At 37.7% G+C, this 26,183-nt stretch overlaps 1 protein-coding gene across 2 annotated transcripts in view; it reads left to right on the top strand.

Annotated features, from left to right (window-relative positions):
* Positions 1 to 26,183, top strand: part of MAP2K5 (mitogen-activated protein kinase kinase 5) — a 262,257-nt gene that overhangs the window by 55,252 nt on the left and 180,822 nt on the right. For both annotated transcript variants that reach the window (XM_005685146.3, XM_005685145.3), the window contains exon 8: positions 4,617 to 4,681. In XM_005685146.3, coding sequence (XP_005685203.1) covers positions 4,617 to 4,681 — 65 coding nt within the window. The remainder of the gene's footprint in view (positions 1 to 4,616; positions 4,682 to 26,183) is intronic.

The following is a 26,183-nucleotide window of genomic DNA, read 5'->3' as shown; positions in this document are numbered from 1 at the left end:
GTTCATTGATATAGGTTATGTGATATAAATATTTATTTCTTTTCTGTCACTCAGAGTAAATGCCACCAATTGATTCAGCATTGATATAGTGTCAACAGTTCATAAGAAACATTTGACTGGCTTGTGTTTTCCGATTAGTCTCTGCTGTATAAAGTGGGATTTACTAAATCTCTCCAATTGTCTGCTCATAGAGTGTGACTGCTTTCTGAAACCATTATTGCTTCGATTTGTGAAGCAAAGGTCTGGTGATAGGACTGCTTTCTGTCAGACCTTTACATATAAAAGTAGGATTAATTGAGCATTTTTGTTTTAATGATTTATAAGCGATAGGTACTGATTCTTCTTAATACAGGCAGACAGTAAACAAAGAATATTTTCTTTGTTGATCCATAATTGAATTCCATTTCATTTTCCTCATTAATTTCATTAATATTGTATTAAATCAAACATTTTTTAGGAAGTTTAACATTTAGTCATTGGAATGAAGGCACTGTTTTTCTGTAATCACTTTGTGATGGAGGATTCCTTTTTTTCCTGCGTGAAAAAACATCATAAGGTATTTTTGGCATGTTGTATTGAGAGCTGTAAGTCAGTACCACTGCTGTGTTTTTCCCACCTCAGTTGTAGTGCAGTATCATCTGTTTAACATTGGCCCTTGATTTGAAACTGATTAGAAAATGGCCCAGTGGGTCAATTTAAAGGATTAAAAAAGTGCAGTTACTCCAGGGATGTATGACTTTGACCTTCACATCTCTAAAGTTGTGTTTCCTCGGTTTTTTAAAATAATTTGTAGGAGAGAGTGACAGTGTTTTTCTGTTCCTAATTACTCAAGTATAAATGTACTGTGAAGTCAGAAATCTAGAAATAATTCTAATCCTGCTACATGTTGGGCTGTTTTGTGAACTTCAGATACCTTTAAAAAACTTCCTGTGTTTAGGAGAAAAAAAAAAAGGAGGAAGAAAAATAGTATTCAACATAAAATTAGCTTTAAAAACTGTCCTATTACCAATATATGTAAAACACGTAGAGTCTCCCAGTTCATCTTAGGTCTAACCTGAATGCGGATGAGCGTGTGTGTCCGGACTGCATGACAGGTCGTCTCCCCACACCAGCAAAACCTCGCCACCCTTCCCGCCCCCCCCCCGACCCCCCGCTTCTCTTTCAGCAGCCTCAGAGCCCAGTGCCCCTGTGTCTCTCAGGTCATTTGCTGGCATGGCAGTTGACACATAATTGTAACTCTCAGGGTTTTTTTTCTTCTTCCTCCCTCACATCTGTTATTTTGCCTTTTATTTGCCTTTTTTTTTTTTTTCAGTTGAAATAAGGAAACTAATACTGAAAAGTTATTTGGTATCTTTAATTGTATAAAAACTTTCTTTTACTTCTTATTTAAAATAAAAGAGCTATGTGATTTCTCTTCTTAAAAACAAACATTGTAGTTGATGAAATTGCTTTTAACTTTTGAGTGCCCTTCAGTTGATTATTTTCCTTTCTATGGGCCAGTGACCATTGATGGAGAGGCTGTCCCTCCATACTTACCCATGAGATCAACTGAGACTCAGTTCTCACCTTGACTAGTTACGTGACACAAATGAATTGGCTTATAAGCTTAAAATGTTGTAAAAATATGTGATTTTTATGTTACCTGATCTCAACTGTAATATTTAAATACTATACTTTGTAGGCTTATAAATCCCACCTTTGTATCATAATGAGCACTGTTCCTAGGTTGCATTTTAGAAAAGTTGAATTAATATGCTTTTCTAAACTAAAAAGGCAGATATGTTGTTAGCTATTTGTTTATCCCTTTAATGATTGTTTCATATTTAAGATCAATTAGAGTAACCCATTTTGATCAGAGATAGACAATTCTTAAAATTTTTTGTAATCAGTTCATAAGCTTGACCCTAATAGTTTTCCTTTTTTAAAACTTTTCTGACATGATTAACACTTATATACTGTATAAAAATTAGAAGGTTCCCATAGGCAAAAATATCTGATATTTTTAAATAGAAAAATCTACCAGTCTATTTACAGTCTAGGCAGATTTCTATATAAAGCTTTAAAACATTGTAGAAACACTTAATTTTTTATGGATGCTGTTTTTTGAGTGACATAGTTCTAGAACTTATTCTTTAAAACCATTTTTATCTTTATGATACTCTTACAGTCTTTCTCATTATCTGAGGGATTCCAAATTTCCACCCTTGAATTTGCCTAAACATTGTGTTGGCATGCGCATAACACTTGTCTGTCTGTACACACACACCCCCTACACCCTATATAGCCTCCATAACATCCCCATATCGCTGAAGCTTTCAGCTTAGCCTCTGCCTTTTTTCTGTCTACCACTCCTGGTTAAGTTGGAGTGCTAGGTGGGTGACTGTGCCACTATTTTTTTCAGCCTAGGGGTTTTAAAGGTAAAAAAAGACTGATGTTGGGATTATAATGGTTGAAGCTACTTAGAGACCTACCCCTTTGCCTTTTCTGCCTCCAGCAAAATATCACAAAATCAAGCCCCCTCTAAAGTCCTAGGTCTCTCACAGTATGTTATTGGAATGTGTAATATCACTGAGTCTTGATATTTATATTTTTCTAAGAGGAAACTACTGTTCCTTTTACCTGGAAAGTTCTGATGGTGTGGTGTAGATGGAGGGGATGTAATCGGACTATGATGTCTCTAGGGCCCAGATCCTATAGCTGCATCCAACTTACCCTTAAATCTCATTGCTGCCAATTCAGGATTTGTGGACATTGAATGAACTTTCTCCTAGAAATTTACTTCAGGCCATGATGAGGATACAGATTGTTCAGCAAGTTACTAGTACAAATTAGGTTGTTGCAGTAATGTTTAGGCTACCTTGAGGAATGTTTTCAAGGAAGTAGCCTATTTGTACCCACCAATATATACTGATATTTACGTACGTAAATATTACATATTTTATACTGTTTGATTAAGGAAAACCCAGTAGCAACTCTCCTAGTTTGTTTAGCATCTCAAGTTACTTTATGTGCAATTTCATGCTGCTTTAAAATTTGTCATTTGGTCCAGAATAATGAGATTTTCTTTTCTTCATGCCACATATTTTATATAGGTTGAAATATGTTTTATTTTCTGTATTAGTGATTTAAAGGAAATGAAGAAAAGAATTTCCCTCAAATAGAAAAATTTTTGCCAATTTTTATGACTCATCTGTCATTTTGCCTCTGACCCTAAATGTAGTAATTAGCTGGTTGCAAATTACATCAGTTAGGTTATACTACAATTAAATTAGGTGCTGAGATTGGCCTTTATACATTAATCTGTCAATATTCTTTTACAGTTTGGCAGAATGGCTTAGAAAGGAAGCTGTTTCTATAACTTCCACTGTATTCCTAATTATCACAGTTCTCTGAAGCTTCAACCTCAGAAATGTATAGAAGAAAAATATTTCCCTTGGTAAATGGAGCCTTGTTTTATTCCACTGGTGAAAGTTTAGAGTACAGCAAAATATTTAAAGCTTTACTATAATGGTCTGAAAGCAAACTATTTTTTTTTTCCAGGTGATACTGAATTAAAAACTCCATCCATTTTTTGCCCATGCAAGGCAGTGCAATTCCCTGGAAATTGATTTTTTTTTCAGGGCTTACTATAGCTTTTCCCAAGCTTTAGCTATATGGAAAATAACATTTTATTGAATCCACTTAGTGAATAAAGTTGGCAGTTAATTTTTAAGCAACTGGACCAGTGTGTAGAAAATTACTGAATACCTTAAATAGAATCTGACTAGTCTTAAAGTCATTTGATAAATAATTACTTAGGGAGTTGTTTCAAACTCTAATAAAACATTATATTGTGGGTACTAAAATAATTTCACTTTCATTCACTATACAATTGAGAGTAGTATTTGTGGTATAACAGTTTTACAGAATCTGGGAAAATGTACATGTTGCTTTGTATAATAAATTAGAAAAATGACTTTATATGAATCACATGCTTACTTGTTTTCCTTTTATGCATTATAACATTTTACTATATGTGGCTTTTAAAGTGTGTTGATTTGGCACTTTTCCATAAGATTTCTACCCAGCTATTGCTGGGTACTAATTTATCATTCCCCCCCCCAAAAAAGCAGTGTCAACTCTAGGAAAATCATTAACATTATTCAGTTAGTTTGTTTAATGTTAATTAGAGGGTCACTTGAGTTTTCAGGGGCTGATGTATTTACAGATTGTGCATTGGGTTACTAGGCGGGTGTGTGTGTGTGTGTCTTGCCAAGTCTGACTTTGGTTACGTGCAGTGCTATTTGGCCATGGTTATTGTAGTGCTGGAGACCGTTCTTATCGGTATCTCTGACCTGACCCTTTTGAGCTATGTTATATCATTCCATTTTGACACCTTTTATCAAACTTTAATGAAATGACCCAGGCAAACAAATTGTCATTAAACTTTCCATCACTTTGTCCCTTGGTATCGTCTTTTATAAATTGGACAGCAAATGTTGTATTGATCTTCTCGTTCTTGCAGCTGAACTTGAAATGACCCAGACTGCTTGTTGTTTATGGCCCAGAGTTGCTTTTCCTTGACATTTCCATCCGCAGCATGACACCCTTTTTGTTTTTCTTTCTTTCTTGTGGAGATGAATGAACAAGACATACGGTATCGAGACACTCTTGGTCACGGCAACGGCGGCACAGTCTACAAGTGAGTAGTCAATTTTGTTTAAACTTTCTCTCCACTTTTGCCAAATGTGGGTATCCAAGTTCTCCATGGTGGAGATTTTTAAATGACCACCAGCACTTAGATTTTATTTCCACATGTGACTCCAAAATTCTGTAAGGCATCTATTTTCTCAGAAATTGCTTGGAAAAGTGCATTTATATTGCCTTTTTAATATTTCTGAGTCTGCATCTCTCCTGGGTGAGCATTTAATAGTCCACCATTAACAAGTCTACCTTTAACTGGCCTGAAGTTTAATGCATTTTTTTTTTCTCTCTTTTAACACCATTAATTTTTTTTAACTTGCCAGCACCCTATGCTAGTCCCCTGCCTGTTTACACCTGTGCCCAAGGGAAGACAAACCTTATAAATACCATTGCTTTGCCCTGTGTCGACACTTAGTGATTCAAAAGCCTCTTCCTGTTGTGTTTCCTTCTCTCCTCACCCTACACCCCTGAGAGAATTTCTACACATTGATGAATATGTTAAGTTATAAAATTCTCCCAAATTCTGGTTCCAGTGATCTTAGCCTAAAGGAGTGTTCATTTTCATATTAAAAAATGCTAACCGTAAAAAATACTTCTCTCGACAGGGAAGTCTTTCTCATGCAGTAGTGCAAAGTTTAAACTACATAATGTAATATCTGGTACTTAATAGTCTGCAATGATGTATGAAAAATATTCCACTAGGAATTAAAAGAATCCATATTCTGTAAGAAAGCCCTGAGGGTGTAATAAAGCTTTCCTCCAGAGAGCTGTTTTCCATATATACACTACCCCTGCATCACATTATAATTGTGTTTTTACCTTAGATATTTTACTATTGATATTAATATATATTTGCAAAGTTGTAAAATAATTAATTTATGTTCTTATTGGTTACTGATTTTCTTAGAATTTTGAGTTCTTACTAACCATGTGAATATAGCTAAAAATTGCCCTGTTGCCCTTGAACATGAAAGGTCACATCCTAAAATTCCAGAATATCGTCAACTCAGATGCAACCTTGGCATAGAATTAGATTTCTCAGGTTAGAAGCTCCTTCAGAGTTATCTGATCCAGTTCCCTCCCTAGGGCTTTGATCCTCTCTGTAGGTAGAGCCAGGAAATGTCCTTTCTCCTAAAGTCCTTTAACATAGTCCTTTAAGAACATATGTTTACATATTTGGATGGTTTTTCCTCTAGATGACTGAGTATGGCGAGTAGTTGGTCTGAATGTTAATTGCTTCCACCATGCTAATTCAGATAATTAAATAATAACACATTTCATTCACAATCCTTGGGTCTTACCCTCTTGCCCTTAAAATGTGTGATGCCTAATTCGTCTAAAGAATTTGAGGTTGCCATTGTCATTTCCTGGATCTGTACTATCATTCCTTCCCATGCAACCCCTGCTGCTGCTGCTAAGTCACTTCAGTCGTGTCCGACTCTGTGCGACCCCATAGACGGCATCCCACCAGGCTCCCCCATCCCTGGGATTCTCCAGGCAAGAACACTGGAGTGGGTTGCCATGTCCTTCTCCAATGCATGAAAGTGAAAAGTGAAAGTGAACTTGCTCAGTTGTGTCCGACTCTTAGCGACCCCATAGACTGCAGCCTACCAGGCTCCTCCATCCATGGGATTTTCCAGGCAGGAGTACTGGAGTGGGGTGCCATTGCCTTCTCCATGCAACCCCTAGTACTGCGTAAATAGCATTTCTTCGTTCTGGTCTTCTCCTCCTCACTCTTATCTGACTTGACTTTTTACCCTGTCCTGAGGTTCTTGGGTTCAGGTACCATTAGAAATAAGAAGAAACACATATACTCGAATTGCTTCTTTTGAGTTCCCTAAAGGGAGCAGTTTTCAAAGTCTCAGCCTTTCTTCTTCTTAATGCTTCTATGCTAATGTTCAGGTGTAGAACAGTTGCTAGATAAGTTTTCTAGCAACTCTTTGAATGCCTTTTATCAGCTTCGAATAGAATCCAAACACATTTCTTTAGACGTCTAACCTACTTATTTGGGTTGTTTCACCAAATATTTGACTCTTGAGCGTGTTAATATTTTTAAATTGAAGGCCTGTTGTAAATTTACTGTCCTGGTTTATTCTAGAGAGGATAAAACATAGGACCAAACCCCAGCAGATAATTTTTATTGGAAATAATATTCTATGTGTTAAAATTTTAATCTTTTATCTTAAAACAGGTTTATAAAAAAAGGGGAGAGGGCATACAGGGAAGTAGAAATAACATGCCCATCCAGCAAGGGAAAATTACAGCATAAAATTGTTTTAGTGTTGTTTTTCTTTAACTGTTATCCTTAATTGTAGTAAAAACATAAAAATTACCATCTCAGTCATTTGTAAGTCTACAGTTCAGTGGCATTAAGTGCGTTCACATTGTTGTGTGACCATCAACACTGTCCGTCCGCACAACTTTTTTGTCTTGCAAATAATTTCCCATTCGCCTGGCTAATGTTTTTAGCTAAGAAGCATGGCTAGACGTTTTCTTTTTATTAGAGTCACAGTATCCAAGGGAGGGTCCTTAGCGCGAGTTCTTTAATTTGCTAGGATGCCGCAGTGACATTAGCAACTTCTTCTGGGTTTATTTAGTTGGCTTCCATTGCTGATGCTCAGAACATGTTGTAAGATTCAGTATGTTTTTGGCAGTGGTTGTTTACGGAGGGTGAGTGGCGGTGTCATGATCATTTCAGTACTTTATTTTATGTCATAGATTTCTTATGAAAAGAGGACATTTCACTTATTGCCTAGGTGATTCTTAAGGAGAGAGAACATGAAGATATAAAATTACATGACCACTTGTCATTGATCAGTTCAATTCAGTTCAGTCGCTCAGTCATGTCCAACTCTTTGTGATCCCATGGACTGTAGCATGCCAGGCTTCCCTGTCCGTCACCAACTCCCAGAGCCTACTCAAGCTCATGTCCGTCACGTCATTGGTCATTGTCATTGATCATTGGTCTTCATTTCTGTCTGGGCTTCACTTTGTGGTGTTCTCGTATTTCTGGCTTTTAGTTCAGCACAAAGAAATGGTATAATCGTCAAGAAATGAAAAGCCACTTTACTAAAGTCTCTATAAAACTGAGTGTTTGATGTGTTATGATTGACTTTCTCCTATACTAAGTTTACCTTAATGGTGTTGACTATAAAAACTGTGATTTTTCAAACAAAAATGATTACATTAAGGCTATGCTACATAAACTAGATGAAGAAAATATTGGAAAATCCACTCATTGGTAACAAAACTGCCTAATGGGCCTATTTTTTTTTTTTCTTATAAAGAATAATAAAGCTAATAAATGTGAAGCAAAAGTTGATATTTCAGTCTTATTTGCTCCACTTGAGATGTTGTGAATTTTAAGGGATACGATATTGTGTAACTACAATATATATTATTTAATAGTTGATCACATTTTCATCCTTTAAGTTTGGATATTCTCCTCAGTTATACAGTATGAAATTCTGGGCCTATGTATTTGAACCAAATGTGGATTCTGTGTATAGCCCCCTGCTGAACTCATGATAGCGATCCAGCCAGGTAATTTTAAATTGTGGTATCTCTTGGATTATTAGTTTGGATGAAATGGATCAATTCTAGGAGAAAGAATTATTTAGGAAAAGTAAATGAATGTATTTTAACTGCTTCATTTCCTAAAGTACAAGTTGCTCCAAAAAGTAAATCAGGAAGCACACATGTATTCCCTTCTGATAGATTCACGATAAATTCTGAAAACTTAGAGGAAGTAGAAAACAGTGTGTGTTGTGGTTAAGTATAGGGACTCTGAGTTTGAATTCTGCATCTGCCACTAAGCAGCTTGTGTGATGTTGGAAAAGTTACATAGTGTCTTCTATCTCAGTTTCCCTGTGCATAAAATGGGGATAATACTAATACCTATCTTATAAAAGTGGGCTTCCCAGGTGGCTCAGTGGTAAAGATTCTGCCTGCAGGAGATGCAGGAGACATGGATTCAGTCCTTGGGTTGGGAAGGTTCCCTGGAGGAGGAAGTGGCAACCCACTCCAGTACTCTTGCCTGGAGAATCCCATGGACAGAGGAGTCTGGTGGGCTGTAGTCCATGGGGTCACAAGGAGTTGGACAGAACTTAGCAACTGAGTACATGTCTTACAGAATTACTGTGAGGTTAAATTAGATGTTCCATAAAAAAGTCTTAGTACTGTGACTGACACTGAATGTTCATGATACTTACATGAACTTACTACTGTTCATGATAGAAATGAACAGTGATAGAGCATTAATCCCTGGGCTTTCTATGCTTACTTGGCCATGGGATTCTTTTCTTGAGAAAGGTCTGAAAATATCTCACAGAATTAAAGTTGTATTCAATTAACTTTGAGAAATTCTGCGGTATGATACATAATATATTTCTATGTTTCCTTTTGTTCTTTAGTTGCTTTATGAATATGGTTTATTTTTATATCGCGTATTATTTTAAATAGAATGATTTTTCAAAGTTTCAAGGTACATTCTGTTTTATTATAGTTTACTTTCAAATTGCTATAAGACAGCTGGTATAATGGCAAGCCTGTTTTACCACTGGTAAAAGCTGGGGCTCACATTCATGTAGCAGAGCCAGCACTCTACACAGCGTCTCTTCCTTTCACTCTGTTTCTCCCCGAGGCAGTGTTTTCTCAAGGTCAAGCAGAGTCCATTGCATTTACTTGTATTTTCTAGTGTACCCAGCACAGTCCTAAGGATAGAAGAGATGCTCTATACATGTTGGCTGGAATGAGAATGAGGCCAGTGGAGGTTTTTTCCAAGCAGGTTTTAGCAGAGTTCTTTAATTGGATCCTCCCCATGTCTAGCTAGTTATAGAGGCTGCATAATTTTGAGCCTGCATAATTGTTTTAGAACATTCACCAAGAAGCATAGGGATTTCTAAACTAAAAGCATGTTTGAATGATTAATTTTCTTTCACATATTAAAAACTGAGTATTTGGTATCCACTAACTCAACATTCTAGTTACTATCCTTTTTTCTTGGATAGTAAGTCACATGGAAATGAAAGTAATTAATAGGCCCAGTTACTTTGAAAACGTTCTATGATAATGAGCCAGGCACTCAGGTGTTTTGCTTCTTCAGTGCATTGTTTGAAGGAGTCGCATAAGCTCTGGGTCCAAAAATGAAGTAGTATCTACCTCTTAGGACTTAGGCCATGCTGAGTCAGTTAGCCAACACACACTCAAGGTTCATCTGTTCTCTTTCTTTAATGCAATTATTTAGGCTAAGACTCTTGCTGTCAGCTTTCTGGCCATGTATTCTAATCTCAAGGTATTGGAAAACACTAGTGGATTTTCTAAATCTAGCTGCTTCTTATGGTACAGTTAAAAGTGTAACCTGGGTTTGAAGTAGAATTTTCTCAGTGGTATAATCGGTAGCATGTATGCTAACTACATGGTGTTTCAAAGATTGGATATATACCATTATTTAACAATTAATTTGACCATATCTAGAGATAAGAGAGGAGGGAAGGGTTAATAATTCTCAAAGGTGTTGGTCTTGCCTTCTTTCTGTTGTCTTACCTATATTATGAAATATTTGTTGGCCAGTAGGGTGGGGATGGTTCTTGGAGACAGTAACTCAGATCATGTGAACTATTAAATTGTATTCTACCCTTATGATATGACTTGCAGGCTAACTAAAACATTTTTGTTTCAGGACTGGAATTGTATCAGCCCATTGCAGTTAACATGATTTATTTTATGAAAATTAGAAGCTGTGGTGGTCAGTTATAGAAAATGAAAAAATACATGAATTGTTGCCTAATTAAATGCTGTTTAATAAACAAAATATTTTAAAACATAGGTTTCCTGAAGGGAAAGTGCAACCAAGAGGGTCCTTGATGTAAATATTGGGAACCACATAATACCGAGAAAAGCTCTGATTTCCTTTTTCACCAAACAACCCAAAGGTGCCAAACCAGAAACAGTCATAGACCTGACCCCAGTTTCTCTAACAACTGCATCAGTGACCCCACTTCTTTTTGTTTTTCTCCCTGAAGTGCATCTTGTAAATTAAGAGTAGTTTTTAAATGGTTTTGATATTGACCCAAGAGCTAGGGTGATTGTTTGATTTATTTTAACTTTAAATTTCCAATCAAATGAAGTGCCTTTTCCTTGCAGCCAGGATCGTATTTTAAACAAGCAAATAAGACATCATCTTAATGTAAAATTAAATACTTATATATGGCTGGATTGTATTATAGTATCATGTGACAAGCAAGGATATTAAATATTTTCAGAAAATCAATGAGCATTTGTCAAATAAAATTAATTATGTACACTTCCCTCTCTCAGCATTCACTGTTACAGGTTTGTTTCATACAGTAATGTGCGTTGTATTGATTAGAACCTGAAGAATGAACCTGAGCCCCTGACTCTCAGCACCTTTCCCACCTTTGCTGCCCCATCTCCACGTTCCTGTAACTTCACACATGCTCACATTCATTACAGCAATGATGGATTATTGGCATCCAGCCAACATGACAGGATGTCACAGGTCGCTGAGCAGAGATTTTCAGACTCTGTTTCCACCCGAATTAACTATTATTGAAATAGTTTATTGAGATTGAAGTATTGATCATTTTTTGCTAACCTTGGCTTAAGGGAAGAAAGAAGAGGCGGGGGTGTTTCTGAAAGACACTAAATTTCATTTTTAAAAATCTCATTTATTTAGCCTTTTCTTCTTCCTTTTTTATAGCCCTTATTGTTTTATTGCTTGGAAAAGGGTATCTTGGCTTTATTTTTATGACAGTATAATTATACTTCAGAAATGCACTTGATTACTATGGGTAACAAAGTTGTTCTAGTATATTGGTTTGGCCAATATTGCTACACAAACAACTTTTCAGTCAATTGAGTCTGGTAAAAATCAATACATTATGGTAATATTTCAAGTAAGAATTTGCTGAATTGAAGTATTTCAACTCTATCTCCTTTTAGGGAAGAATAGTTTTGAAGTAGCAAGACTTCTTTCTAATATTTTATTTTAATAAAAGTGCTTTCTTTATAGAGAAATATTAAGTCCTCAGCAGAAGTGGTTAAGAACGGATAAGCATTAGCACACTTCTGTTTTTATAGGGTGGAAGAGGTCTAGTTTCCATTAAAAGCCATTTTCTGGCTGCATTAAGAGCGTATAGCATCTGGGTTTGACTTTGTCTCACAGGGTGTAACTTTTGGATTTTTGTGTCTAGTTCTGGGTACTGACTTTCCAGAGATATGGACAGTTCAGAGACCACTCAGAGGAGCATGGGGAGAATAAACAGGGGTCTGGGACATTGTGCCGTCCGGTCCTCCTTCATTCATTAGTGGGCACCTTCTGAGCATGTGCTGTGTGGAGGGCACTGCGTCAGCTGCTGGGGAGAGCAGGCGCTCATCGGCCTTGTCCAGATGGAGGGAGACGTCTTGTCGATAGGTAAGTGCAGGGCATCACAGTCTAGCCCACGTGTCTCTGTGGTACACAGGCCCTTGCGGGCCGAGGAGGGAGTGATGACTTTTAGCTCTTTGCTCAGGAGGATTCAGAAAGGGCCTCATGGAGGAACTGTTATTTGAGTTGAAAAGTGATCAGAGGAGTTGGCTGCCTTTTATCTGAATAAGAAAATCAAGAGGTCCCATGACAACTGACATCAAGTCTGAAGGGCATTCCTGTAGTCAGAGGAGCAGGTTTTTCTGAAGGCTCACCTCAGATTGCTGGTCTTGAATGTCTGTGTGACGGTGCCTTTGGTTAGAGTGAGCCATATACTCTTCCTGCTACTCTTCCCACCGGCCTGTCCTCCCTCAGTTCAGTTCAGTCGCTCAGTTGTGTCCAACTCTTTGCGACCCCATGAATCGCCTAGAGGTCATTTGGACGGATGTCTTTCCAGGGCCCAGTGCCACTCCTTACCTACTGTAGACACTTAGTGTTTTAGGAATTAACCTGCATGTCTTCACAGTCTCAGGATGGATGCAAAGTATTGTGCATCGCTAGGTGGCTCTGGCTTCTACCTTAAGCAGAATGATACGGCTTAGTGTTCAGGACTGCTGAGAAAAGAATTCACACCTAGACTGGACGTGAAAAGACTGCAAAGGTTACTCCTGAGTTTAAAGTTCCAGAATGAAATTTAGCATTCAGCTACCATAAAGTTGTTAATGGCAAGTGTCATTTGGTTTTGTTCTTTTAGATTTTGTCTTATTGTATATTTGTTGAACATATACTCACCAAGAGTCACTCTGTGTCAAAGCCGTCCAGTAGTGAATAACACAAGTGGCCAGTGCTCCTGGAGCTTGTTCTAGGGGGGCAGACAGACAGCAATCAAGAAAATGAATACCGAAATAAGATGATATCAGACCTTACAAGTGCTGTAAAGAATGCTCAGGAAGGCTTGTCTGAGGAGGGGATATTGGAGCTGAGACCTGAAGGGCAAGAAGGAGCCAGTCATGGGAGAATCTGGGAATCCAAGGTCCAGGCGGAAGGAACTGCTACGGAGGTTGCCCTGAGATGGGTGTGAAGGTGCCGTGTCCAGGAGTGTGGTGGAGTCGGAGCAGAGCGAGCTCGGGGCCGGTGGGGAAATGGGACGGAGCCTGATCGCGTGGGATCTCTGAGATCCCGCTAAATCCTTGCCAAGAAGCCTGGTCGGTATACTTGGCCCCTTTTTACTAGTGAGAAAGATAAAGCTTGGAAGGGTTAAGTGGCATGCCCATGGTCAAATCAAGATTAGAACTCACTATCAAAACATCGAGTTGTCCACCTCAAATTTCTTCGGACACTACATCAGTACTTGGGCCTACTTCTCAAGCCATGGTTTTCCTTTTTGTCATCTACACTCTTAAGTTTCTCAATTTTTAACCGAAATTATTTTTCAATGTGAGATCTAAATTAATATATGATCTTGAAAGTCAGTGATGCACCATCTCTAGTTGTTAATTTTAGGGGCTTTTTAGTAGATGTTAAAACAACCATTACTTCGCTGACAGAATTACGGCAACATAACTTGTTGTTTTGTCTATCCTTTGGGTCTCTTTACTTATCAAAAGCTTTGAATTTAATAATTGGATCCTGAGATTAATTCTGTGGTTGTGCTAGAGGAGTTGGAGCATTTCTTGATTTATAAGACACATTAAATTTTTCTAAACTATTTTACAGTATCTGATGTGTTAGAAAATTAACGGCTCTTGGTTGGCATATAGCACAAGCAAATATTTGTATACCATAGCATCTAGGGTATTTGCTTAAATTGCTTTTTTGGAAAATAATTCACTGGAAAGTACAAACCGCATTTACTGTGTATAACTTTCTGCCACAGTTGTTTTTTTTTTTTTTTATTGCTCTGTCTTTGGTTACCTTGCTATAAGAGACCATGTTCCTGTTAAATTGCTGCCTTACTGGAGTCGAATACACTTAGGTTCTGATTTGTGCACTAGTACTGAATTGGAGGAGCAGGTTGCTAAATGAGAGGGGGGAACAACAATAGAGACTTAAGCTCTGGGTATTAAGCATCAAGTTTTTTTAAACATTACTTTGATTTTTAAGTGTAACTTTGTATTATGTTATCCTCTTGACCCCAAAATTTCCATATTTTTCCTAGTCAGTACTACAAAAGAAGGAAAGAAAAAGAATGTACAGTATTATTGCTCTAAGCAGAACTGTGGTTTTTGTTTTGTGAATTCAAATAATGAAATGAAGAATGTTCAGACAAAATTAGAACTTGCTTTAGGGCATAATCAGTATAGCATTTTAACAAGCTTGGTGTACTTGGAAAATATACATTGTGTAAGATTCTCAAGCATACTGATTCTATTATGACTACTAACTATAGAAACAAAATGTAACAATATACTATAGTCAATAAACAAAGCTCTGATTAAACCATAATTAAGTTTTCTGAAAAGTTATCTAAAAACTATGAATAAAATATATTTTTATGTTGTCTGCACAACAAAATATGTAGCCAATGAAATTTTATAATTGTACAGAAAATGATAGGTGGGATAAAATTACAGAGTAAATTTTTACTACAACACATGTGCCCAGTTTAGTTTCTGTACACCATTTGTTTTTTCTTCCTTTTAACTTTTTTTGAAAGTTAATTTTTTAGTGTTGCAGAATGTAAGCCTCAGGTAGCTGGCTGAAAAGGCAAATGAGAAGTTTCTCTGCTTCCCTGGAAGCCTAGTAAAAGGTGTTAAGGCCCTGCCTTCATGTCCCCAGGATGCAGAGGATGCTCAGAATCGAATGGCTGCATTTCTGTTTGCACCCTGGGCCACCGGCGCATGCCAAGGGTTAACGCCAGCAACGCTGGAATGTGGCTGGGTAGAATAGGTGTCACCAACATCATGTAACCTGTGATGCAGCCCTGAAATCAAGGGATTTCTCTGAGGACTTAAAGCAAGACAAGGGCTAGAACTGCAGTTGAAAGTCATGCTTTCTTATTTCTTGATGCCTTCCCAGTGCCCCTTTTAGTAAACAATTGCATTTTGATTCTGTGAGGAGCTAAAGTAAGCAAACTATGTGCAAGCCTAAAATTTTCTGATGGCATTTTCTAGCACATATACTACAGCTGTATGTTGTATTTTTATTTTTTGCATCAGGCACGTGTACCTTACAGATGACTCATGTGAACAAACAGCTGTCTTCTTTCTTCTCACCTTTCCTGAAATTTGTAATCTTTGAACTAAGTGATTAACCCAATATTTAAAACATTAATTCCTGTCTCCAGACTTCAGTCAGTTCCACATGTAGTTCTGCAGAAATTGCATCTTTGGGTTTTTCTCATTGCTCATGATTTTGTGAGTGCTTTTGTGTATGTATTTAAATTGTTGTTGGAGTCTTATAGATGTTTTGGCCTCTGATCTTTACAAACAAGTCTGGTTTCTTCCTCCCATGCAGACCCCTCTCCCTTTCTCCTCTCGTTAATCTTACTTTAAAAATATATGTGATGTCTTTAAGCCTTAATCTCCTGAATAGATTGGAGAATCAGCTCCTCTTGACTAATCTCAAAGGACTTTGTAAAACAAAATGTTACTTAATTTTTGGAGAGAATGTTCTAATGCAGTTTATATATTTTTGGAAGTTACTACAGATATCTCAAAAAGAAGAGCATCGTGGAATTTAGTTTAGAATCCAAATACTTTCTTCTGTTGTCCAAAACATAGAGGCAAAGATTTTTCTTTGCTTAAAGATGACTCTCCCTGGATGGTGTAAGGTATGATGGTAGTTTGAGTGTTGTTCATTTTTTGGGTTAAAGGAAAAAGTCCCTCCTGGTTTGTTTTAACCCTAGTCATGATATGCCAGTTTCATGAAGTCTGTTATGCACAAAAGTGCACGAAATGAAGATAAAGTGCCTCTCTTCAGCCTGACAAAAGCCATTCCTTTGCAGAATGGTAGCTGCAGTGAAAGTAAATAAGTGAATGGACAGCAATCACAGCCTAGTTGATGAAACTGTTCAATTAAAGCACAGGCATTTACATGGTGTAATTTCCCTAAATTGCCAATGAGCCCCTTTAGACACAACCAGTGTTCAAATTGATTTCAGCATTGATTTTGGCTGAAGCTGATAAATTTCTGCTTGTTAGTTAAAGTAATTTTGCAGAAGACTTTGTACTGCAGTATTGAAGTGTTCATTTAGCTGATGGTTAAAAGAGGAGTTATTTACAGAGGCCTCTACTGTTGTTCTGAGATGGGACAATTCCCCAATCATCTTTTACTTTTAATTTTTTAGGCTTCAGTATACCAATCAATAGGTGATTGAAACTGATTAAAACTTATCCAACCAGCTGCCTATGGCAGTTTAATTAGAAGCTGGATGATTCTTAAATTAAAGTTGTCTTATTTTCATTGCATAGCCATCTTCCAGAAGAATAAGAGACTAACAGTGCTGAAAACTTAAAGTTTGGCTTTATTAAAGTATCTAGCAACGGTTAAATCACTCAATAGCTATTCCTGAGGCAACTCAGAAACGTATTCAGAGGCTTTTGCCTTTATAAAGGTTAAAAGTAATAATGTGCTTATTTGCTAGCCAAGAAGAATTTTTTGTGTCAAAGGGATAATCTCTAGGATAGTGAGATATGTGGAAGAATCACCATTTGTGATATATATTGTATTACACACGCAAGATGAATGTTTGAGCTTTGCTTTTTAAATACTGCAGTACAGGATGAAACTAGCCATCATGATGTCCTGTGCATCTCCCTCCGGAAAACCATCAGCTTTGAATTTGTATTTTTTTGTTGTGTTTTGAGGCCTTGATTAAAATCAATCTCCAGTGAATGAAACCCCACTATTTTCAAATAAATACATGTTGACTTTTCACCAGTATTGTGGGCAAGGTTATAGAAGAGAGCTTTTTGTTTGTTTGTTTTGTTCTCCTCTCCCAGGGAAGCTTCCCCCTACTCATTTTCTCAAGTGTGGGACAATTTCTTGAGTTTTTAATGGAAATGGGTTAATATTTCTGTCATAGGGGACAGATTACATCTGGTACTACAGGGAAGAAGGGGATAAATGGCTCACTTTTCAGAGGTGCATTTACTCTTTGACCCACTGGGGTACTATTTAGTGTTCTAGGAGAGGTAATTTAGTAAATTGTACCCCAGTGGCCTGAAAAAGTTAATGCAACTCTGAAAAGTGAGTCATTCAATCAATTTTCCCTATTGCTTTTTAAAAACCAGCACTGACCATATCCAGAGAACCTTGAAGACAACTGGAATTAGAGGATCTAGAAGCAGCCCGTTTATGTTCACACAGACTTGTTTGGGACAAGCATTGGATTTGGCTGCAGAGGAATTTGAACCCACAGCCCAGTCCAAAGCTTCAGTCATTTCAGTTCAGTTCAGTCACTCAGTCATGTTCGACTCTTTGTGACCCATGGACTGCAGCACTCCAGGCTTCCCTGTCCATCACCAACTCCTGGGATTTACTCAGACTCATGTCCATCGAGTCGGTAATGTCATCCCTCTCATCCTTTGTCGTTCCCTTCTCTTTCCACCTTCAATCTTTCCCATCCTCAGGTTCTTTTCCAATGAGTCAGTTCTTCGCATCAGGTGGCCAAAGTATTGGAACTTCAGCTTCAACATCAGTCCTTCCAAATATTCAGGACTGATTTCCTTTAGGATTGACTAGTTTGATCTCTTTGCAATCCAAGGGACTCTCAAGAGTTTTCTCCAGTACCACAATTCAAAAGCATCAATTCTTCGATGCTCAGCTTTCTTTATAGTCCAACTCTCACATCCATACATGACTACTGGAAAAACCATAGCTTTGACTAGATGAACCTTTGTTGGCAAAGTAATGTCTCTGCTTTTTAATATGCTGTCTAGGTTGGTCATAGCTTTTCTGCCAAGCAACAAGCATCTTTTAATTTCATGGCTGCAGTCACCATCTGCAGTGATTTTACAGCCTGCAAAAATAGTCTCTCACTGTTTCCATTGTTTTCCCATCTATTTGCCATGAAATGGGACTGGATATCATGATCTTCGCTTTTTGAATGTTGAGTTTTGAGCCAACGTTTTCCAAAAAAAGTTCTCTAAAGCTTAGGAGATAAGAATCTTGAACCAGTTGTTCTCCTCACCAAGCCTTGCTTCCCTTATCTGTAAAATGGGGCTAGTAAGAATATCTGCCTAACACATTTTTGTGCAACTTAAATAGCTTCCTTATATAAAAAACTTTTTATAAACCATAAAGCACAATTGAATGTTACTTATTAGTAGAAGGAGGTTTTCTGAAATAGCCATTTTTATATCTCATTTTGGAAAGTGACTTATTTTTAGCTTTCCACTATGAGCAGAGATAATATTGTAATCAAGCTGTTTCAGGAAAGAAGTTTCCTAGCTAGTTAATCGTCAAGATACTCTTGTTTCCCTCCCACAAGTGTTGCCTCATTTTTTCCCCATCCTCATCATGAGGCTTTCTCTTGCCTCTGTTTTGCCCATTAACATTCTTTCAGAAGCTTTGATCAAGAGATCACTATGACTGTAGCTTCCTTAATCTCAAAGGTACTTGGGCCATGTATTAAAAGACATTACTCTAGTTGATGTTAAAGGCTTGAATAAGGCTGTATCACCTTATGAAAGAAATATGGAGGAAGTGTTGACCACATTAACTTTGAGACAGATGTGGGAGTAAAAAGGAGAACCAAAGTAAATAGAAAGAAGAAGAAATCATAAAATGTAGAGTTAAAGTAGCTCTTCTCTGGTTGGAACTCTTTCTAACGCTGCCAAGTTTTCTATATTAAACATTAGGTTGGTTTGTGAGCCCTGTGTATGATCAGCATCTCGAAAGAGTTGTTAATATGTGTGACCTAATAATATGTTTGATTTGATACTTAAACAGTCTGGGGGCCCCTGTTGCTTAACCATAAATCATTTTACAATCAGTAGTCAGCATTTGTAATGGGTTTTTAGGCAGAAAGAACGTTGGCATAGACTGCTATTTGAACTAGTACAGTTTATATAAAAGCTTTTTACAACTGCTGTTTACTTTGGATTTCCTATTTTAACAGCTAGAGCCTGGCTAATGTGTTTATCTATTATGGGAGACAACAACTGTCAGTGTTGATTTCCCTGAAACTATTTGAATTTTTTTTTTTCTGTGGATGGCTATTTTGTTATGTGACATGTTGGTAAAATCCACCCCCAAAGAAACTTACCAAGAGAATAAATCTCTAAAATGATCAAGCAATAAAACAAAATTTTCGTTAACTGAACCATAGCTAGTTTACATTTGGTTCCTGAAAGCATGTCATTGCATTAAAAGACAACATCCAGGGTTTGTTTTTTTTTTTTAATTTATCTCAACAAAATAACAAAATATTTTTGTTTTGTTTGTGTATGTATGTATTTCTTAAGCCAGAGCTTAACTACTGGTTTCACCATTTTAGTGACTGGCTTGTTAAGTTTCCCATTCATTTGGAGAATTTCCAACAATTGATAGTGCTCTATAAATAATTCACAGTAATTGCATCCCGCTTTTCACTAAGCTTTTATGCAGCATGCTCTGTGAGAGTGGAACTTAAGTCAGTGGCGTTCCTTCCGCATGGCGTGTGAGAGAGTTGCCCTGCCCCCTCGCAGGGCACTGCCAATGCTGTCACTGTAGTGTTCCTGCATTGCTGTCACGATTAAAAGTCATCATGTGCAATTACTCTTGAGATCCTGGCTCCAAGAGGCAAAAAAAAGGGAGGAGGCATATTTCCTTAGTCATTTCGATGACGGTTTTACTAACAGAATGACACTTATCACATGTCATATTATAATTTATGCTGAAATATGAAATATTTGTGTCAGATCATAGGTCAGTCCCCCATTCTTAAATTATATCCTGCCTCGCAATTAGAGAAGCACAAGTTTTCCCTATTATAAATTCTTTCTTCTCATAATTGAAAATAATTTGATTAGAAAGTATTTAGAAATTAATATGCAGAATAGTGTCATAGAAATTGGATGCCTACTTTAATTGTATGAGATTATATAAGCTTTATCAGAAAATATATGATGAGCTCTAGGTTATTTATTTTGTGAACAGGAGTCATCTGGGCCGATTCATATTTTTTCGGTTCTCCTAGAATTTGAAATTCTAAGCATAAATAATTTCAGTAAACATTGTAAAATACAGATGCAATTGATCTTATGCATGACATAAATTTGTGTGGGAGTCCAGATGTTGAAATGTGAACACAGGTTGCTTCTCCCTTATGTCCTGTGTGAATGTAGGACTTTTTAACATTTCATTTTCAAACTTCTCCTTTTCCTTACACACTTTTAAAGATTCTTATAGAAATTCTGTTTAGTTTTTTGGATTGATGTATCTTTTAATCAAATCTTATTAGGACCTAGACGAAAGTTAACACACCTCTAACCTTGTGTGTATTGTACTAGACCCATCTTCATATAGAAAATAATAAGATTAGCTGCATTTGTCCCCAAATGTTGCGTTTGAAGTCAGTCACATGTTCTTTTGGATACCTGTCCTGAGCAAGGTACTGCGCTTGGCAGTGTCAGAGATGTAACGCCAACATTCAGGGCCTTGGGACTACTGTTCTGTGGGTTCTGTTGCTGGCATACGTTCTGGACCTTCTCATCTCCTTACTGGTTTCGTCTCAGCTCCCTGATTTCTGGATCTGAAGTTGTTCAGGTCCATTCCTCATACCTCGTCTCTGTTTAATTTAATTCCTAATTGAGGGACTTCCCTGGTGGTCAGCTGGCTGTGACTCTGTGCTCCCAGTGCGAGGGGCCTGGATTTGATCCCTGGTTAGGGAACTTGATCCCTTATGCTGTAACTGAGAGTCTGCATGCACAACTAAGAATCCCGTGTGCCTCAACTGAAGATTCCACATGTCACAACAAAGATTGTAGATCCTCGTGTGCTTTAACCAAAACACACGCAGCCAAATGTGTGTGTGTGTGTGTTAGTTGCTTAGTCGTGTCTGACCCTTTGCAACCCCGTAGACTGTAGCCCACCAGGCCCCTCTGTCCCTGGGATTCTCCAGGCCAGAACACTGGAGTGGGTTGCCATTGCCTTCTCCAAAAGGAACTACAGAAAGAAAGAATGTGAAGTTGCTCAGTCGTGTCTGACTCTTTGCACATGGACTGTAACCTACCAGGCTCCTCCATCTGTGGAATTTTTCAGGCAAGAGTACTGGAGTGGGTTGCCATTTCCTTCTCCGATGCAGCCAAATTAAAAAATATATATATTTTTAAAAAATTCTCAAGTGAGATTTTGTAGTTTCATGGCTTTATATATCATCTATATGTTGATGAAGCCCAAATGTATATCTTCAGTCCTGTCCTCTGCCCTGAACTTCAGACTCATATCTAATTACCAGTTGAATGTCTTAGGCATTTCAAAGTTACCCAAAGTGGATGTTTCCTCTAAAATCTGTTCCTTCTTAGTTTTTCTAATCTTTACAAATGGAAACTTCGTCCTACAGGCTGCTCATGAAAGAGACTTTTCAGTCATTCTTCTTTCTTCTTTTTCTCTCAGACCATCCGTTATATTAACCCACAAATCTTGCTGGCGTTTCTTCAAAGCTGTTTGAGCAAGCGGACCACCTCTGACCTGCCACCATATTCTAAGCGTCTATTATCTCTTGCCTCCCAGCTACTGTTCTAGTTTCTGTCCTTAATTTCCTACAAAGAATTCTCTTTACCCAACAGCCAAAATGATCTTTCTGAATATAAACTCTCCACGTGACCCTGTGACTTTTTATATCATTCAGAATGATAGCCAAAGACCTCACCGTGGTCTAAATGGTACTAAACAGTCTGTCTTCCCATTACCTTTCTGAGTTTGTCTCCCACACCTAGTCGTCTTCTTTCTTATTCCACTTCCACACACATGTCAAATACACACTTCCACCTTAAGGCCTTGAACTCAACATGTCATCTGCCCACAGTCCTCTTCTTCTGACTGTCTAAATGGTGTGCCCCTTTACTGCTCACATATGACTGAATGAGAGGTACCTTCCTTAAGTTCCTCCTACCTATACTATCTTTTTAAAATGCTCCTAATCTTGATCACTGTCTATATCCCTACCTTTAGTCTTTTTTGTTGCACTTCTGCTACGTGACATATTGTGTATTTATTTGATTATTGTCAGTCTTGCCCCACTAGAAAGTAAGCTCCAGGAAAGCAAGAACCTTGTCTGGTTTGTTCTCTACCCCAGCCGCAGTGCCCACCATTGTGCTTAACAGTTGGAGATATCCATTATTTATTAAATACGAAAACTAGGTATGTAAGTGAAGAGGGTGTCAAATACTCTGGTAGAATTTGGGGATATAGCAGTGAAGAGAATGGACCTTGACCCTGACTTGAAACTTGCAATAAAATAGGATAAGATACAGACCCTATATTAAGAATTTACAGATTGTTTGGTAATTAGTGTTTACAGTATAGTTAAATGAAGCATATACTAGTGAAGTTATATAACACTTTTTAAGAAAAATAGTATTAGCAGCAACATGTGACATATCAAAAAACATCAGAGTAGTTGATGCCAATGGATGAATTGGCATCAGCTACAAGATAGGGAAACATAAACTGTAGGATAGGGAATATGATATGTGCAATTTTAGTACATTCTTCTTCTGAATTCCATGTTCAGCATTCACAGTATCCTGAAGTAAACTTATTTCAAATCATTCCCTGTGTATACTCTGTCTGTACTGGAAAGAAGACAAGCATTAAATTGAAACAGACCTGAATTTGAATCTTATACCTGCCATTCATGAATTCTTACTACCTTAATAACCCCACATCTGTTTCTATTGTTATTATGTGAAATGTGGCTTATGTTACATACAACACATAGAAATTAGAATAATTCTATGGACTGTTAGAAATTGTTAGTTCCCTGTTTCATTTTTCTTTCTCCCCTTTCCTGACTACACCATTTACTTATTATCTCACAAATATTGAGCATCTATGATGTGCTAAGTATATTGCTAGATACTATATATGCATTGTTGAATGAAGTTGATGTGGTCTCTGCTCTCATGAAGCTAAAAAGTACAGGATTATATATTTAAGGATGACTAGATAAGAGTCTGGAGAAGGCAATGGCAACCCGCTCCAGTACTCTTGCCTGGAAAATGTCATGGACAAAGGAGCCTGGCAGGCTGCAGTCCATGGGGTCATGAAGAGTCGGACATGACTGAGCGACTTCACTTGCACTTTTCACTTTCATGCATTGGAGAAGGAAATGGCAACCCCCTCCAGTGTTCTTACCTGGAGAATCCCAGGGACTGGGGAGCCTGGTGGGCTGCCGTCTATGGGGTCTCACAGAGTCGGACACGACTGAAGTGACTTAGCAGCAGTAGCAGCAGATAAGAGTCTTCTATTTCTATTAATAAACGCCATAATTCTATGATCTTCACTTGAAATTTTAGGTTTAGCTTCCTCATCCCCATGTGTCATAAATTATATCTGGCCAAAGTCTTCTATCTGTGTCCCCTTTTCCACATCTGGTAAGACCGCCTAGATTCGCATCACCCGCTCTTACATAGACTAGAGTAACACCATTCTAAGGGCTCCTTGCTCTTTCAAGCAGTATTGTGGTAATCTGCAGCCAGAGTAAGGATTTTAAAGTCTGATCATGCCACTCTTCTGTCCAAGAACCTTCAGTGGCATTTATTGGCCAGCAAATTGTAGATAGCACGTTTGCACCAATAATACAGAAAGCTGAAAGACAATGGTATCCTCACAAGATAAAAAGGAAACAACTGCCTCAGTTAAACTATCATTTGGGAGTAGGGCAGGGACTCACTCACCTGGTAGTCCAGCGGCTGAACTCTGTAGTGTCCGTTTTGGGGTGTCCGAGTTCAGTCTCTGGTCAGGGGACTAGACCTCACATGCCACAGCTCAAAAGATCCTGCATGCCTCACTAAGGCTTGGCATGGCCAAGTAAATAAATAGTTTTTTAAATGCTTTGTGGTGACCTAAATGGGAAGGAAATCCAAAAAGAGGGGATATGTGTACATGTATCGGGTCTTCCCAGGTGGCACAGTGCAGGGGACTTCAGAGATATGGGTTCAGTAATTAAGTCAGGAAGATCCCCTGGAGGAGGAAATAGCAACCCACTCCAGTGTTCTTGCCAGGACAATTCCATGGACAGAGGAAACTGGCAGGCTACAGTCTGTAAGGTCGCTAAGAAGTTGGACAACTTAGCAACTAAATAGCAATAACAATCCAGGATAGTAGAGGGAGAGAGGTGAAAAGTAAATGGAAAAGGTGATAGAAATAAATCTATATGTATCAATTAATTATGGATATATGTTGCCAGTTAGTAGATTGGTCAAGTGGAACTTAAAAAAATACAGCTATCTGCTATTTTTGACTATTTTAGCATATGTTTCTAAAACATGAAGACAGAGTAAGGTTGAAAGGAAAAGGTTGGGGAAAAGATATTAGGCAAAAACTAATCAATAGAAAGCTAGTGAGGTTATATTAACATAAGACAAAGCAGACTTTAAGGCAAAAAGTTTTGTGGGTTTTTTTTAGGGATGAAGATAGAAAGGACTACTATATGATAATAGAAGAAAAAGAATATATAATAGTCTTAAGCTTGTATATAGTTAGTAACATAACCTTAAAATACATAAAGCAAAAGGAAAAAACCTTGACAAGGAAAATTTAATAAATCCACAATCATAGTAGAATTGTCTTTCAGTAATCAATAGATGAAACAAATAAAAATTAAAGATATAGAAGACTTTAACACTATCATTAACAAGCTGATCACATGACCATATAACACTCTTTATCAATCATACTGAGAGGATATAGAGGTATAGAGAACTTAAGAACTGATTATATACTACGGCACAAAGCAAGTCTCACTTGAGTTTGTAACTTACAGGTCACTTTTTCTGACCATAATACAATTAGTGTAGAAATTAATAATAATAATATTAAACCTCTTATTCATTTGAGAATTGAAATACACACATCTGAATAATTTATGGGTTGTGTAGCACATTATAATGGGACAAAAATATTTGCAGCTGAACAGGGAAAAATACTCTATGTGAATACTCATGAGTCCAAGTCATACTTACAGGATAGTTTTTTATATGTGTGTTAGAAAAGAAAAATTGGGTATTAGTAGGTTTAGAATCTAAACCAATAATTTTTTAAAAGGGCAATTTATTCATTCTTCCAACAAATATTTATAAAATTTGCCCAGTACAGTGTTAGGCACTGAAGATACCATATAGACCAACAACAAAATGTCCCTGTTTTCACAGAGCTTGCTTTCTAGTGGTTGGAGACAAATAATAAATTGTGTAGAGTGTTGATGAATTCTATGAACAATAAAGAAAGAGAGAATGAGCTGTTCTACATAGGATAGTCAGAGAAGTAACGTTGGACCTGAAGGAAGTGATGGAAAAAGTCGAGTGGATATCGAAGGAAGGGTGGTCCAGGCTGAGATGTAGGTAGAAAGGGCCTGAGGCAGAAGGATGTTTTGTGGAGCAGAGTGAGTATTATGGATAAGGGAGGGAGATTTGCAGAAGCAGAAAACGGAGCTTTTTCAGTCTGTTTTGGTGGTTTTACTCTTAAAACACCCAACTACCCTGGAAACTTTCTGGCTTCCTAACGTGTAACACCCACTTACTCTGTGCCAGGCCTTGTCCTCCATGTTTTGCTCATCTCACTAAACCTCACAAGTTAGTAACCAGTTTCCCCTTTTCAGACTTAAGGCACGAGAGACAAGGTGGGGCTTGATAACAGTCCGTGTTCACATTAAGCGTCAGAGCTAGCATCAGAACCCAGGCAGTGTCTCAGAGCATACAGCCTTCCCTCCTCTCCCTCCCCTGACAGGTTGGCAGTGGTTGCAGAATGCTTCCTTGCTGGGAAAGGTTTAGTGTGATGGTCTTAGCTGATTGAAATAGGGCGGCACCTCTGTAAGTTTTGAATTATGGGTTTCCCTGCTCTAGAACGCAGTTAAGAGAACTTAAACATTACCACATATTTTTTTAGTTCCGAGAATACGTGTGTTTTGCCTCAGTTCCAGTTTTGT

The sequence above is a fragment of the Capra hircus genome, chromosome 10 (genome assembly GCF_001704415.2).
Source record: "Capra hircus breed San Clemente chromosome 10, ASM170441v1, whole genome shotgun sequence".
Lineage (NCBI taxonomy): Eukaryota > Metazoa > Chordata > Mammalia > Artiodactyla > Bovidae > Capra > Capra hircus.
The sequence above is the reverse complement of the archived record's forward strand: the minus strand, read 5'-3'. Positions and strand labels throughout refer to the sequence as shown.